Consider the following 16,870-nt stretch of genomic DNA (forward strand, 5'->3'; position numbering starts at 1 on the left):
CACAAAATAGAGGAGCATGAGAGGAGGAGGCTTCTCCAAGGATCATGGAAAATGACCTATTTGACAGATAAACCAATCCAGGGCCACATCTCTGTGCAACATGGTTTCTCAGACGGCTAATTAAATGTTGTGAATATTTACAGAACCCCCCACCTAATAAATCACAAATCATGCTTTTAGGAGAGCTGATGCCTCGCTCCCCCATAGTTTGCACCCTGGCTGAAGGAACCTTTTGGTTGCTCGAAACAGATCCGGGGACTAAAAAGTGTCCGGTACTTTTGGTGGAAACGCAGCTAATGTCTTCATCTACCAGGAACTGCCCACACACTCTGGCCACATGAGGCCAGGCAATGTCCTGCACCAGGAGGAACCCAGGGCCCAGTGCACCAGCGTAAGATCTGACAATGGCTCTGAGAATGTCATCCCGGTACCTAACAGCAGTCAGGGTACTGGTGGCTAGTACGAGGACGTCTCTGCGACCCTCCACGGATATATCTCCCCACACCATCACCGACCCACCACCAAACTAATCATGCTTGATAATGTTGCTGGCAGCATAACGTTCACCACGCCGTCTGCAGACTCTCTAACGTCTGTCACATGTGCTCACCATGAACCTGCTCTCATCTATGAAGAGAACAGGGCGCCAATAGCAGACCTGCCAACTCTGGCTAATGCCAGTCGAGCTGCACGGTGCTGGGCTGTAGGCACACATCCTACTAGAGGACGTTGGGCCCTCAGCCACCCTCATGGAGACTGTTTCTGACAGTTGGACATAAAACATGCACATCAGACTATGTTGGGAGACACAGCAAACCTTGTTATGGCGTGATGTGCCGATTTACCTGACTGGTCTGCAGGTACCACCTCACGCTACCAGTAGTGACAAGGACACTAGCAAAACGCAAAACTAGAGAAAATCAGTCAGGAAGGATAAGGAGAGTCTGTGCAACTGTCTGTGGCCACCGCCTGCAAAACCATTTTCTTTTTAGGGGTTGTCTTTCTGTTGCCTCTCAAGTGTACCTGTCATCACGTTCATTTGCACCAAAACAGGTGACAGTGATTCACAATCGCTTATACTTCCTGACTGGACAGATTGATATCCATGACATTTAATTGACTTGATGTTTTACTGTGATGATTAAGTGTTCATTTAATTTTTTAAGCAGTGAATATAATATAATATAAAAATTAATTAATTCATTTTATGTAATATGTCTGATAATTACTCCAAATTTAATCAAAATCATTCCAGGGAAAAATATGTTTGTGACATAGTTCTAACTGCTATAAGTTAGGTCTCTTTCTGGTATAACTATATCATAACATTGACTTCACTTATTATCTCATAATTGTGACTTAGCATTTTTTTTAAATGACATAAGTTACTATATCAACATAATGATTCACCTTGGGTATTTCTTTTTATCTAACTAACTTTTCATGTTTGATTTGCAGCCTACAGTATATAATATACAGTATATGAATTAAAGTAGGCTCATGTTACATTACCTTTTGTAATAGGAAGACTTAATATACAGTACTTTACTGTACTTAACAGGGGTAAAATGTCAGAAAATCACTTCCAAATTTAATCACACTCATCCCAGGGAATAAGATGTCTGTGATATGATCCAAACTGCTATAAGTCAGGCCTCTTTAAGATATTTCTATCATCCAAATCTGAACCTGATTCATAAATTAATTCACTTAGTATCTCGTAATTGTGACTTAGATAAAGATTAAAGTAGTCAAGGTGAATCAAAATTATGAGATAGTAACTTATATAATTTTTAAAAACTTTCTAACTAAATTATTATGTTTGGTTTGCAGCCAACAGTACATTAAATAAAATATAAAGTAGGCTAACCTTAGGCTACAATTGTCTTGAACTTGTAATGAAACATACTGTTGTAAATTACTCTGCTTCACAGGGGTAAAATGTCTTTACAACATTTATATCACCAAAATCTAAACCTGATTAATAATAATACCCTACTATGTGTGAATGTATTTGCCTACCTTTTGATTCATTAAGCTGGCTGTGGCTGTGGCACGCGCGGTGCGGGCCTCGCGTACTGCCCACGTGACGTTAGACCGCACGTTACGCAGCATCCTGTAGGACAGAAACAGACAGATCAAGGAAGAGGAAACGTTAATGGGTCCGGTAAGTGACGAAGCTCGTTTAAAACGCCACCAACGCACAAATGTACACATTTGCACACATGTCTGTCGTGTTTGGCACATGTGTAGCGTTTACTCGCGGACTGTCATTGTGTTTTTAGTGTTTTTACATGGCTCTAAAACCGAAAACAACAGTTATCGACAGTTTCAAGTGTAACTTGTGGGTGAAGTTGTCTCCCGGGTAGTAAACGGTTGCTCGGTAAATAGTGATAACGGCTGTGTATGTATGTATGTATGTGTGTGTGTGTGTGATGTTTTAACAACACGAGTCTGTGTGAAGGTAGGTAACAAGCTAGCGGGAGTGCAGTTACACCTGAACACACTACCAAAGCCCGAAGAGAGGCGTTTTGAGAGTAACGTAAGGAGAAGCTGATATCTTTGCTGAAAACTGATATCTAGCAACACTAACATCAGTGTTGGACAGTGACAAGAGGCCAGCCGGTGGGCAGCTTTACGTAAATTATCAGCTGTTTTGGTTTAAAGGGCTGCTGCTGCTTTTTTGTGTGTTTGTGGTAAATGGTAAGATTCAAAGTTAAATATGCAAAACAAAACTGTAACTCATTGTACTGTACAAATGATACCGGGATATTCTAAGTCATCCATTTAATTTAGCATTGTTTTATAGTTTTAACTGTATTGTGAATTGATACTTGATAATGCACTGCAATTTTGCTATACACCTCCTAAAAATTGACTGATCATTTTTATCTCTGCAGTCACATAATGAGTTTGACACCAAAATATAACTAAGAAGAGTAATCCTTTCTGCTGTGTGTGTCTGAGACAGCGCTTTATTAGTGGTTGGGGCTGTAGCAACTATTGAAGACTATTGAAGTTACATCCTCCTCAGTTTTGTTTGTGGGGATTCAAATGACCTGATGAAAAACATTATCAAATAAGTAAGATAAGATTAGAAGTATGTGGAGGTTCTCGGTTATCCAGGTCCTTATTATCCAAGAAAGGTTCTAATCAAGGGCAACTAGACTTTATTGAGGATACTTGAAGACATTTCATCTCTTTAGAACTGAGGAAGAACTGGATAAAGCCCTGCCTGTGCTCACATGCAGATCACCCTGGGGCCTAGTGACAGGCATTTTTTTGATGTTATGACACAAAAATGCTGGCTGTTGAGACACTGACTGCTGACCAGAAATAGAAAAACACAATCAAGCATGTGTCATAACTGTGACCATCCCCAGTGTTTATGAACTTTGCACAACTAGCGCAGGATCCTCACTTCACTTTCGGCTGCTGTCTTTATTAAGTGAAAGCTGCTGTTGACACAAATCCACAACAGGTCTGATTGCTTTAATGAAGCTTGGTAACATGTACAGCTAATGTCGATGAACAGCACGCTGCAAGCTCAGTACATTTCCATCATGTATGGGCATAAAGTACTTGGGTTGGACTAGGCAATGTGAATATGATACTCTCATGGGAAAATTGAGATTTAAATTAAATACCTAACAAACCACTAATGCACCAAGAATGAGAGACACTGTAACAGTGTCATCTGGTAGTATCTTAATTTTAGGGACATGCAATAAAGCCTCTGTGTTTTTGTTTGATTTTTAGATAACAGCTGACAGGGCCCTTACTTTGTGTGATTAAGCCAAAAGGCATTTATCCATTTCTTATATTTTATAGGCTTCATATAAGAACCCATATCTGTTTTCTAGTTAATTTGCACGGTGGCATGCAAATCAAAAAATGCACATGCCTGTGTCAGTTATGCAGAAGAGAGCAGACTCTTGATATACATGTTTTTCAATCAATGTAACAGATATGCATGTTTGTGCAAGACTTCCAGTCAGACAAGTTTTGTATTTTTTATTGACATAAAAGAGGAATTACTTATTCAGAGCCTATAGTTTATGCTTCATCTGGACTATTTTTGTAATAAAATCATCTCCAGTGTATGAGACCATCACATTCTGCTAGTCTTAACGGCCTAGTTTCAAAGTACTATCCTCCAGGCTGGAATTTCAACCCTTGACCAACCGGATAACAAGACTGTAATCACCAAAGCAATGAGTTGTGCTGTAAGAGATGAGGTCATTAAGATCTGTCTGTTTAGCCTTCGGGTGATGGTCTCGTGTCTTCAACATGGACAGTGCACATGTCTGCTGTGTCAACAGCTGCAGAGGCACATATAAAGGAGATTCAAGAAATCTCCGACCCTGAGTTCTAATAATAGTTGCTCTTGTCTCTCTCTCTCCCAGCCTCAGAGATGGATTACCAGGTTGTGTTTGCAGCCTTGGAGACGGTATGTGAAGATGTCGTTTCTCTTATGAGTGGGCCTACTGATTTGCCGTATGGCACTGTTGCCAAGCGCCTGGTCACGAGTATGAAACAGATTCAGGAGCACGGCCGAGCCCTGAAACCTGTGGTCCGCAGCTTCACCGCCGTCTACCATCATTATGACTTTGACGCACAAACGCCGGGCAATGGCTACCGCACCCTGGTCAAGGTAGGACTGACCCCACTGACTGGATGTATTATTCCACTCATTATTGATAATTTTGTTGATTTAATGTATTTATCATCAGTCTTTAAAATATCGGAAAATTGGGAGATTGTGTGTTACAATTTTCCCAAACCGTAGTAAACACACCAAATTAATTTGTTTAGACTAACAAACCAAAGCTCAAAACTATTAAATTAAGAAAACCAGCAAATATTCACACATGAGAAGCTACAACTAATGAACTTTTAGATGTAAGATTCAGCTCTGTAGGCCTACTACACTATTAAGTACACTAAATAAAGTGTGGTTGAGGTGATTGGTAGCTTAGCTCTCAGCACTCGGTAGTGGGAAGACGTCAATTCCTATAAATCCTGTTGCCTCTTGTCACAAGATGTTCATACTTAACTCTGTGTTCCAGTGAAAGTTGGCGGTCAGATATTTCCGCAGGGGAAATTCCCTGTGTACAAAACACAAACAAAACATGACTGACTGTGACAAATTGATGTTTCATGTCCATGTCAACACTCAACTGAATTCTGAGCAGTTAGCTTTCATTAAAAAAAGCCCTCTAATGAAAACAATTGGCATAAATATATACGTTACTCGTTAACTGTGTTCACGTCCAACTGCATCAGTAGGTAATCTGCAAAAAACAGAAAATGTTGTGTATTTCCTAAATGTTTTCACATTTATGGCACTTTTTATGTTTTCCTGTCTAACTTTTCTGCAGAGAAGATGACTTTCAGAGATTGTTTAACCAGCCCCTAGTTTCTCTGACTTTGCTGCGCACATTTAATTTATTAAAGGATAAGACTTGTCGTGGTCGTGTTTTTCTCTTTGACAAAAATCTCATTAAAACACCAAAGCCAACAATGTGTTAGTTTGTCTCTTGGTACTTCCCTGCCCTCTCTGTGGCCTTCAGTGTGGCTCTTTGATGTGTTATGTCTTTTGTTTTTTTTGTTTTTTTTTTGGAGAACAATGAAGCTCTATGGCACAGAGAAATAAGCTACACTATATCGAGCTTTGACACGGACTGTACTGTAAAAAAATATTGAATACCACCACCCTTATCCTTCAAATGCAGTGTCTCTACCTTCTCAGCAAAGGTTACACTGTTTTTCTTTCTTTCAGGTATTGCTGTCTTGCCTTTTGCACATCATTCACAAGGGCCGTTACATTGCCAGTAATTGCAACAGTGCCTTCTTCAGGGCGGACCACAATTCGTCTGAGATAGAGGCCTACTGCAGCGCTCTGTGCCAGCTGCGTGCCCTGCTCCACCTCGCCCAGCGGCTGCTCAACGACAATGACCCCGGCAAGCTGTACTCCCTGCATGACGGGGACCTGAGCCGAAGGTTTGTGCAAGAGTACAGCTCCATGCACAAAGCCTGTTTCTATGGACGCTGTCTGGGCTTTCAGGTCAGGCAGCAAAAAGAAACTTAATTCACACTACATGCTTTTATTTTTGTCCAGTTTTTAGAATTTTGTACTTTTACCCATTTTCAAGTAAAATGTTTTATGAAGCTTTACTGTCAGTTTTGGTTTAGTTATGAGAACGTATGTGTCACTCATTTAATTATTTGAAAGCTCTTATAATTTATTATCCGTTTTTTCTTTTCACAGTTCTCACCAAGTCTGCGTCCATTCCTCCAGACTGTAGTCATAAGCATGATTTCATATGGGGAGACGTATGGTAAACAGCAGTCTGGCTTGGGTTAGTCTTTTTCTTTTGTCTGTTTTTGTTTTTTTTGTTTTTTGTCCATGGTGAATTGATGGAAGGTCTTGTTGTGGCCTTTTCAGAGGTGTGCATGCTTTAAATAATCTACCTCTTCCAGGTATGGCCGCCCTTTCCCTCCTCACATCTGGGAAGTATGTCATTGATCCAGAATTGCGGGGCATTGAGTTTGAACGAATTACCCAGAACCTAGACTTGCATTTCTGGAAGTCCTTCTGGAACCTCACAGAGTCCGGCCTTATAACAGTAAGTAGGGTCAAATATTCTTCCACCAACTCTCAAATTAGTTGCAGTCTTCCTTTTTAATGTTTTAACTATTTAATCCCGTCATTGTCTGTCTCTGTCCAGGGCTTCAGCAGAATAGCTTCTAGGCCAGTGCAGGTGAACTTCACGCTGACTTTGCCTCCTGTGACTCTACACCTCCCACTGGCCTTAGACCCCAGTCTAACAGCCATTGTGTCACCTCCAATAGCCCACTGGGGCCCCGGGCCAGTCCACATGCGTCTGATCTCCTGGGAGCTTCGAGAAGGACAGGTGAGGCTGCACGGGAAAAACATAGAAGACAATAGTGGCCTTTGGAAATTGGTAGAACCTGAATCTGGACCAGACATAGTTTTACGTATATTAGGAACAAAGTTGTACATCAATGCCATGATTCTCTCACACATGAACTACTTTCTTACCAGCTGGAAACAGTGTAGGACCACATTACAATCAGCAGAAACACTTTTATAAGCAGGCCTTGAAAACATTGGATAAAAAGTCTAATTCACAATTTCAACTAAATATGATTTCTTAAACTGGAAAAAACGTGATCAATTTGCAGATATTTTACTGTAAATTATTCATGGTCTGTCGTGCCCCTCCTCCACTCAATGAATTCATTAAACAAATACAAGCCTTTCTAAATCAATAAAACGGTGTTTACTCGATAGTCAGACATGCTGTAATAATCTGGGGAAGTGGTTATGTCTTTGTTTTACTATTTGTCTGTGTTTATGTGGTCTTGTATTATTTTCTTTTAATGTTTGTATTTGTTTTCATTGCTTTGCATCCTTTTAGTAATGACCTTATGACTTACTTTATAGGACAGTGAAGAGCTGCTAGCTTTTTCTCAAAATGGTCCTTCCACTATCTCCGCGTCCCATCTCCCCTGGGTACAGAGGCAGCCTCGCTCCCCCTGGCTGCTCATCCACTTCCATGGAGGGGGCTTTGTGGCCCAGACTTCCAAATCCCATGAGGTACAGTACAGATGGCTGGTGAAAGGCTGCTGATGTTAACCCTTGATGGTTTGCATTTCATCTCACATCTATGTGTAATCTGTTCTCAATCTAACCCTTCATAAATCAGAATTATCTGCGGACTTGGTCCAAGGAACTGAACGTACCTATCCTCTCCGTGGACTACTCTCTGTCACCCGAAGCGCCCTTTCCCAGAGCTCTGGAGGAATGTTTCTACGCCTACTGCTGGGCTCTGAAAAACTGTCATCTGCTGGGTTCGTATATGATGACACAGGACTGTAGTGACACAATAGGGAGAATTCGTGTCTTTTTATTTTGTTAGGGCTAGGTGATATATCGAGTTTGTAAGAGGAATCAATATATTTTCACACAAGATAGGATGAGACAAAATTGTTTATACAAATATATACTGATCTGTTAAATAATCAGTTTCTTCTGGGCCTTTTTGGAATAATAAACCTAAGAGAGAAAACTGTAAAGATACCCAGAGGTAAGAGGATTCAGCAGGAGAAAAAAGGCAGAATATTAGTAAAATAAAAGTAAAAAAGCAATCAAAACATTTGTGGTGGTGTTAGTTTATGTTGGTGACAATGTGAATATACAGTGATCAAATCACTTGTGTGTTTACTTGCAGTCGTTATATATAATGCCTCTTACAGACAGAACGTGCCACAAATGAGAGGAGCGTTTGTTATAAATATATGTAAATTTGTATGTACAACTATCTGTGTAAATTCACAGCAACAAACATGCTCCTGTGTAAAAATGCAAATGTGTATCCACTCAAGCAGGTCTTTACATGGCTACATTTGTACAGAAAGCAATAGAGAATCTATACACCTTAATAAATGCTCTGTTTTCCCTTTGCAAAGGTACGTGGCACACATTACACAGTGGTGTCATACGTGGTGTTACTGGTTGTCTCATATTAGTGGCTCTGGGGGAGACACACATAAACTCAAAGTGGCCTGTGAATTATCTGTACGGTGTTTGACGATGGGAAGTGTTACATGTGCCAACTTAGAGAGAAGGTGGAGAAAAGTAATAAAGAGGGGACAGTATAGAACTGATAATGGGATTAAAGGTTAAATAGAATTATTAGAGCTGCAACTAATGATAATTTTTATTATATATGTATCTGTTAATTATGTTTTGAGTTATTGTTTTGTCTATAAAAAAAAAAAGCCAAAAAATTATGAAAAATGCCCAAAGTGACATCTAAAAATTACAAAAAGTTTTGTCCAACCAACTGTCGAAAATTCAAAGTCAGGGTACACAAAAAAAGAAATTAATGGAAAAGAATCCTAATCCTAAAATCAGGTTATCGTTTCAACACATGTAAAAGACGTAGTAGATACTAGTAGTTGTGTCTGTGTGTCTCAGGCTCCACAGCGGAGCGGGTTTGTCTGGCAGGTGACAGCGCCGGAGGAAACCTCTGCATCACTGTGTCCATGAAGATCATATCCAGCGGCATCAGAATCCCTGACGGCATCATGGCTGCCTACCCCGCCACCAATCTCACCATTGACGCCTCGCCCTCCCGCCTGCTCACGCTCATCGACCCGCTGCTGCCTCTAGGTGTTCTCACAAAGTGCCTCAATGCCTATGGAGGTATGTGGCCGTACGGGATGTGCGTGTGGGCACAACAGTAGGCTTGTGCTGCTCTATGCTTCATTTAACACGTGCACATTCCAGCACCTTTTGCTTTTCTGAACTCGCTTGTTGATCATGTACTTTACTGTTAATGTCATTGTGGATGAGGAAATCGCTTTGTTTCCCGTTACCTACATTAGTGTAAACAGAATTATGATTTTACATTTGCAGTGAAATCGATCTGTATAGATTGATTTCTATATTTGGTTTAAATATTCTGTATAATCAGGCACTGCTAGATTATGTTACCTCACATTTACTGGCTCTATGTGGTTATGAAAGTAACTTCATATACTGTCAGTGAAAAGTATTTTACTTGTGTTAAAGCCTGTATTTAAAGTAGATCTTACACAACAGGACCAAACATGCTTCTACGTAAATATAGCAAATTGAGAAATGACAGTGTGTTGTTGTCATGTCAAATGTGTTCACAGTAAGAAAGTAATTGGGATTTATTGCGTAGCTCCCGCCAAAAGTTTTCACCTGCTCATGCTTTTCAATTTTGTATATCTCTTTAAGATCCCATATCTCACCATCTTCACCTATTCAAGCTGTAAATAACCCTTTTTGTGGCGGTGCTTCTTTCTCACAGGTGTCTTTTTTTCTCTAAATATATTTCATCTCTTTGTGTCGTCACATCATCTCCCTCCCAGGAGCAGACTGTCAGACGGTGCAGCCTGCAGTGGGAAGCAGCAGTCTGAGAGATCAGTTTAGAGACACAGCTGTGCTTCTTGGCGATCTCACACAGGGAGCCTCCAACTGGATCCAGTCCTTTCTGAACCCCATGCTGACTTCAGGGGGCTTGCACTTACCGTCATCAACGCAGAGAAGCTCCCAGAGCAATGAAACTCGCAGGGTATCCACTAACACCCCCACACCAAACTGTGGAGGTTACACGGTTTACCCACAGGGCTTCGAACCCCTGCGCTCAGAGTGCCTGGCTTTTATCCGTCCATCGTCCTCCCCCATTATCAGGAACCCGTTTGTGTCGCCCGTGCTGGCTCCTAACAACCTGCTAAGAGGCCTGCCACCTGTACACATAGTGGTAAGCGAGGGAAGAAGAACTAAAGGAGGCTGAGGGTGGAAGAGTCTATATTTTCTAGCAATACTGTTTAATAATTTCACAGTTAACCACTTAGTCTCATTTATTTTCAACATGGTGTGTATCTTCAGCAGCTACAGACTTTGACATGGGCTTTCCATAGATTACTACGGAGGACAGCAGAACATCTTCTTGTACCTCAGGTCTCAAATCATGAGATTAAAGAGGTTATTAAAAATTATTAGCCTGATTATCAGGCTGAATTGACATTTGTTTATTAACACATACATTTGTTTATTGACGATTATTTCATCTCTCTGAACAAACATAATAATGATAATGATTATTATCATTGAATGAATATGAATTGCCACCCATATCTCAGGTTTGTTACAAACCTGAGATATGGGTGGCAATTCATATCTGGAACCAGACTATTTTACTAATTTGTACAAAATTACAACATGGCTGGGTTGAGTTCATAGCTTAATGACATTTATGCCAGATGCTGGTAATTTAATCTGGTATTTTACTCCCAAAATTTCCTTTCCAAAGTGTCGGCTGCTTTTGGACACCATATTCCAGCCCTTGGCATTTCAAAAGTTTTACAGTTTTTTGTTTAAGCATTCTTTAGATTTTAGATTACTGTACTCTTTGCATGTTTATTATTTTTTTCCCTACAAATCATGCAAACCAGGCCGTATTCACGGCAAATCAGGCCACGTGGTGAAAACACCAGTCCCCTTCATTTGAATAGGGGTCGTGCATTTAAGCTGCACTTAGGTCAAGCGAGCTAGAGAGTGGATGAAGAAGAGGGAGCTGTGGTAGCAAGAAAGCCGGTGAATCACAGAAATAAAACACTATTTTCTGATTGTTTCAAAGCAGTTACGTTCTAAAGCACAAATAAACACAGCCACACTACCACACAACACTGCACTAATTGCCACAATGCCTGATTTGGTGTGCATACAGCTTAACATTTCTGCACTCCATTTTCCGAGGCATACCATGCTGCACTAATCAAGGTTTGTTTTTATAATACTTTGGATCACATTGAAGTGACAAAAACTCTAGTTCCCCTCAGCTCTCTGGATCTTTTAGTCTGTTTTGGATGATTGTATTTATTTATTTTTGGCCAAGACCTCTGCACTTTCATCAACCCAGTTTTCACTGATTGCAGTTTTCAGTGAAACAGCTCTGATTGAACTCACTATATGCTAACTGCTCAGCAAAAAATGACAGGCTGACAAAGTTAATGACTAGCTGGTGAACTTTGTGGAGCATTAGAGGAAGATATTTCTCCCCAAGAATGTGTTTATGTAAAAGCTAAAAACAGTATTAAAAAAACATCCAGTATCAGTCAGGCTCTCCTCCTTTTAGTCCCTGTAGAGTTTGCATGTTTTCCAAATAACTGTTCTTGTTTCCTAATTCCTCTTTCCTCACAGGCCTCTGCTCTGGATGCCTTGCTGGATGACTCTGTGATGTTTGCCAAGAAGCTGCGAGACATGGGCCAGCCTGTGAGTCTGACGGTGGTGGAGGACCTTCCCCACGGCTTCCTCAGCCTATCGCAACTTGCCAAAGAGACGGAAGTCGCTGCAGAAATCTGCGTGGAGCAAATGAGGAAGATTTTTCAGCAAGAAAACCCGATGCCTGCTCTTCGCAAACGATCCAAGTTGGAAGAGACTTATCTGAGTACCAATCCTTCAGGCTGATGTATCTGTCATTTATGGGACTTGATTGACATAATGTGGTGAGAGAGCTGCAATAAATGTAAGAAAGGGAAACCAGTCAGGAAGAATTATGAGGACGCAACACAAGCTGTAAAACTTGTGGAAGCTTAGGGGCACTACGACCTATACTGCACATTTTATGTAGGCACCAGCTATAATATGATCCTAATCAACAAAAATTAAATAACTAAATATTTTTCTAACAAGATTTACGTGTTTAGGATCCAAATCAAATGCACATTATGAATATTATGACAGAAACGTCACCGTAACCAGCCCTCGTAGCAATCTCTTAACTGATACATGTCAGGAATCGGAGCTGTTGTGCCTTGACTTTAAAGTGCTGCTGTATGTTGCGTAGTGTATGTAGAGAAACTTTGCCTACATTACCAAACTGACCAGGATTTAAGGTTTACCGGAAACACATTTCAGATGCACTGGATTATGGTTATGATTTATTATTTGGCTTAAATGTATAATATAATTCTTCCAGTTTGTCATGTGTTTACAACATATTGATAAGGAGGCCTTCACCTTGTATTTACCAGCATTGTATGTGGGTGTTAATACTGTAAATTCATTCTTAATATATTGAACACAGTGTTATATTTAAAGTCTGAATTAAATCAAAACTGCAGAGATTGCGTGTGCTTATTTGAACCTATTTGATATATGTTGAGTAGTGAATTGAAAAGGTACATCACGATGTTAAGTGGGACATTTAAGTGTTAGTGTGTTAGCTCCTGCCGGCACAACCCGATGAACCTCTTGACCCTGTTAACCGGAAATTATGTATTTGAATCAGCCATTGTGGTTATTTTTAAATATGTTGTGTAGAAACATTGTTGAACTGGGTTTCACAGGTGGATGATTACTATTATTATTGTACACAGTCAACACATGTCAAACTCAAACATAACACTTATACTGGCAGATTAACCTCTGACTTTGAGTTCATAACACCGCTTGACATGTCCCATCCCTCATGGTAACTCTACACCAAGTGTTTGCACTGTTCGCTCCTGTCGCACAGTTCACATAAGGTATGAAAGGTTTTTCTGGTACCAAGTCCCTCTTCCTCGGCATCTTCTTACTGGTAACTCCTCATTATCAGCTGTCAATGATGTTGACATGGGGTGCAAACATACTTTAAATTTGAGGAGGTGAAAAAGATGCCTCCCTGTCTGCAGAGGTCCAAATCAAAAGTCACAATGTTGTTCTTTTCTTGTGTTGGTTGGTGACAATGGTAGGTTTGAGTGAAAATAAACCTTTTACATGATTGATTTTTGACAAATACCTTCTCGAGACTTTAGAATAAAACTTTTTGTAAGGTATAAAAATATTTCCAAGATATATTGTACATTTCCGGGTCATGACGCTGGCCAGTCCATGAGAATTTGTACGTGTGATTCAAAAACCAAACAACAATTTGGTCATTTAATACCATTTTTTTTCTGTATGATATGAAAATCTATTGGCATCCTCTTGAAACTAGCTTTAGTTATGTAATCGATCATATTTAACATCAAGTCTGCATGTACTTTGTCATTATTAAGTATAAACTCTGCCCTTTAACCTACTCTCTCCACAACAATAATGTATCTTTGACAAATTAAATGCCTAGATAATAGAATGAAGTTTCAAGATACTTCTTATTGATTTTCATGATGGACAGAAATTAATGGAACACTTGCTTGAAATTATTTCAAAAAAATATGTCCAAAAATTTAAAAGCAAAAACATAAATCATATTTGATTTCCAGTTATAAGAATCTAAACAATGTAAATGCAATTGTATGGTCCTGTAAAAGTTCCCTTTATATTTTCCTTGAGAGCTGTTTTTTATGCCAGCATACTTTTAACTGGCATAAAAGTAAACTATCACTGCAGTGCTTTTACTCAAGTAGCATATTCTGGCAGCACTAAGGATACAGCGGTCACTTCAGTCTTTGTTTGAGTGTGCTGATGTTAAATCTTAGATGATCCTTCACATGGAGTATTTTCTGATTATAAACGCCATCAGGAAGACAGTTTAGAGCTAGTAGACGCAGAGGTAATTGTTTTAAACTGTCTTTCCTCCCCACCTCAGTTTCTTTACTCAATAAGCAAAGCCCTCGGTGAAGGCAAGGGGCAGATTTTTTTAGGTCTTACGATTACACAGTTTGGTTAAATATTGTATTGTAACTCCAGGTGATCTTGGTCTGCAGTTTTTTTGTGTTTTTTTAGCTTAATTATTATTAACAGCTGTATTTATTTATTGTGGAAAGGTACATTTATATATTATCTTACTTATATTTAACATGGATTTTTATTCATGTATAGTCTATTGTTATCTCTTCTCTTCTGTTGCAGCACCTCTCTGGGTTGACGTGTGGTTGTATGTCTTGTATGCGAAGCCGCAATGTACACGATGGGCCCAAGACAATAAAGTTCATCTAATCGAATCTAATGGAGAACAAAGTTTTGAAAATACAGATTTATTTTAAAATGTACCATAGACAGTACAAAATAATCTGAGCACTTCCTCCTGCAGCAGTAAGTAGGTGTGACGGCAGGTGGCAGTAACGTCGTAGAATCTCGCATCTAATAAACAGGAGAGAGACACCGAGGAAGAGAAGACGAAGAAGAAGGCGACCATGTTGATTTAAAGGAAGAAACACAATAGAGGCGATTTATTTCAAGTAAAATTCAGTTATTAAAACGAATTGTAAGGAAAGTAGTTGATCAACCACACACTGAGCATCTCTTGTAAAACAACAAAGAAACTAAGGTAGGTTTGCGGTGACATGGAAACGTCCAGTTTCCGTTAAAAACACCGGAGTTGTTGTGAGCTGATTAGCACAATGCTAACGTTAGCGAGTGGAGTTATTTGTGCTAAATTAGCTTCGAGGCTATCGAGCTTACTAATTGTGCCTCGTAGCTTTTAACGATAATTTTACAAATAACGTAACGTGAAATATATGTAACGTTGTTGTCACTACACTTTACACATATATTGTTGTATTTCGTTACCAAAAGTCCGAAATGCGGGAGTTTGAGCGGCTTAGCGGTGACTTAGCGTAGAGCTAACACTGGCTTAGCTGTAACTCCGTAGCTTAACGTTGCTAATGTTGTTTCTCCTGAGACGCAGCGCCAAAGGTAACGTTAAGTTGTTGATTTAAAAGGGAAGATGGGTAAAAATCTATCACAGCCACGGCGATGGTTTGAATATTTTAAAGTTTATGTTAACTGTTTTGCAGAAAAGGTTTAGAAAACTGGGAGGGGGAGTAAATTGACGTTTAACGTTATCTTAATGGAAAACGGACGCTAAAGTTAATTAGCATGGTCTGAGCATCGGTTTTTGACAATCGATATAAACTGCTATTATTATATATATATATATATATATAATGTTTGTTTCAGTCAGACCTAGAGCCTTTACTGTAGATCAGTGTTTTATTTTAAATCCTGGCAGTTTGCGCTTCGCTAATCTGTCTCAGATGCTGCCACCTGGCAACTTCACCTGTGCAATCTTAAACCAAACCATTTAGCGAATTAGTTGTTGAATCCTTCCCTTGTTGTTGTGAGGTCTAGCTTGATAATTATTTTATCAATGTTGCATCTAACTCTTGTTTGCATTGTTGCTTTATGTTCCAGTAACGCTGAAACCGACAGCTCCTATATTCTTTAAATGTCAGCAATGACAAACCCCCATCACAAGTTTCCAGAGTAAAAAAGCGATGTGTTAAAATTGCTTTGGTTCTGGAATAAAATCAGTGGGGTTGCCATATTATTAACAACATAGGTAGTCAAAACAATCATTTTATTTAGCAAAGTGCTGAACAAAATTATGCAATAATAAAAAGGCCAATCAATTTATGATATACAACAAAAAGATATATAAACAAGACAGTTAGTGTGCCTAAACAGACGCCAAAGAATAAAAATCCGTTTTAAGACGAGACTTGGTGGTGGGGAACGATCTGATAAAATTCAAACAGAACAAAGAAATATGACCACATTACTCCTATTTTAGCTTCATTACACTGGCTCCCAGTATGTTTTAGAATTGACTTTAAAATTCTATTGATCACTTTTAAAGCTCTTCATGGCCTCTCGCCTTGTCATATTTATGACCTTTTAGTCACATACGCACCAGCACGTACCTTGAGATCCTCGGGCAGAGGTCTGTTGTCTGTTCCAGAGTCTCGACTGAAAACTAAAGGGGACAGAGCGTTTGCTGTCAGGGCCCCGAGGCTCTGGAACAGCCTGCCCGAGGAAATCAGGTCGGCTGAGTCAGTGAACTCTTTTAAGTCCCTTCTTAAAACATACTTTTATAGGAGAGCCTTTCCCGATCTTATTTGACTTTATTTTATGCCTTTTATTTTATTTTACTAATTTTATATTAATCTGTATTTTAGTCTTTTCAATGTTTTCATGCTCTTATCTTTTTTTTTTTGTATTATTCTTTACACTTATTAAAGCACTTTGTAACTTGTTTTTGAAAAGTGCTCTACAAATAAGGATAACTAACTCTAACTCACGTTAGAGACCTTTTCTTTTCTTTCCCAACAACTGACTGATTCGCGCAGAGCTTGGATGCCACAGTTTGTGCGCCGCTAACAAATTTAACACTTTTAAGACCCCGTGGTTAACCTGTGTTCTTCCTGCTCAGCCTTGTGGGCCAAAAATGTTAAGTTTGTGGTGTAAAGATGTAAAGTGTGAGTTACCCGTTTAAGAGATCTACTTCTTCCTCCGTCAGCCGCCTGCAGGTCTGTGTTATTGCAGGAGGAGGATACGTGTTTATGCCCTCTGAAATAAACACAGGACAGATGCATTCAT

The 16,870-nt window shown here is 39.5% G+C and overlaps 2 protein-coding genes across 5 annotated transcripts in view; both read left to right on the forward strand.

Annotated features, from left to right (window-relative positions):
* The first annotated feature begins 2,063 nt into the window (after positions 1-2,063).
* lipea (lipase, hormone-sensitive a) lies at positions 2,064-12,690 on the forward strand. Of its 2 annotated transcripts, none has more exons than XM_046058495.1 (11): positions 2,064-2,167; positions 4,407-4,654; positions 5,783-6,067; positions 6,272-6,362; positions 6,484-6,629; positions 6,732-6,917; positions 7,472-7,624; positions 7,734-7,878; positions 9,008-9,235; positions 9,931-10,322; positions 11,765-12,690. In XM_046058495.1, exons 2-11 carry the CDS (start codon positions 4,415-4,417, stop codon positions 12,029-12,031), a joined length of 2,133 nt encoding a protein of 710 aa, XP_045914451.1. In that variant the 5' UTR covers positions 2,064-2,167; positions 4,407-4,414; the 3' UTR covers positions 12,032-12,690. The 2 variants fall into 2 exon arrangements, with proteins under 2 accessions (XP_045914451.1, XP_045914450.1); XM_046058494.1 differs by lacking the exon at positions 2,064-2,167 and adding an exon at positions 2,251-2,383.
* A 1,959-nt stretch (positions 12,691-14,649) lies between these two features.
* The window catches only part of LOC123976274 (probable ATP-dependent RNA helicase ddx6), a 14,372-nt gene continuing 12,151 nt past the window's right edge, over positions 14,650-16,870 (forward strand). For 2 of the 3 annotated variants that reach the window (XM_046058277.1, XM_046058278.1), the window contains exon 1: positions 14,650-14,819. The gene's annotated coding sequence lies outside the window, so the exon portion shown is untranslated. Of the gene's footprint in view, positions 14,820-14,963; positions 15,188-16,870 lie in introns of those variants that run through there. The other variant, XM_046058279.1, reaches the window with a different exon arrangement.

The sequence above is a fragment of the Micropterus dolomieu genome, linkage group LG09 (genome assembly GCF_021292245.1).
Source record: "Micropterus dolomieu isolate WLL.071019.BEF.003 ecotype Adirondacks linkage group LG09, ASM2129224v1, whole genome shotgun sequence".
NCBI classification, from domain to species: Eukaryota; Metazoa; Chordata; class Actinopteri; order Centrarchiformes; family Centrarchidae; genus Micropterus; species Micropterus dolomieu.

Coding starts and splice junctions, on each gene's coding strand:
- lipea (XM_046058495.1), top strand. CDS start 4,415: ATGGATTACCAGGTTGTGTTTGCAGCCTTGGAGACGGTATGTGAAGAT. Junction 7,625..7,733: donor AGACTTCCAAATCCCATGAG/GTACAGTACAGA, acceptor TTCATAAATCAG/AATTATCTGCGGACTTGGTC. Junction 9,236..9,930: donor GTGCCTCAATGCCTATGGAG/GTATGTGGCCGT, acceptor TCTCCCTCCCAG/GAGCAGACTGTCAGACGGTG.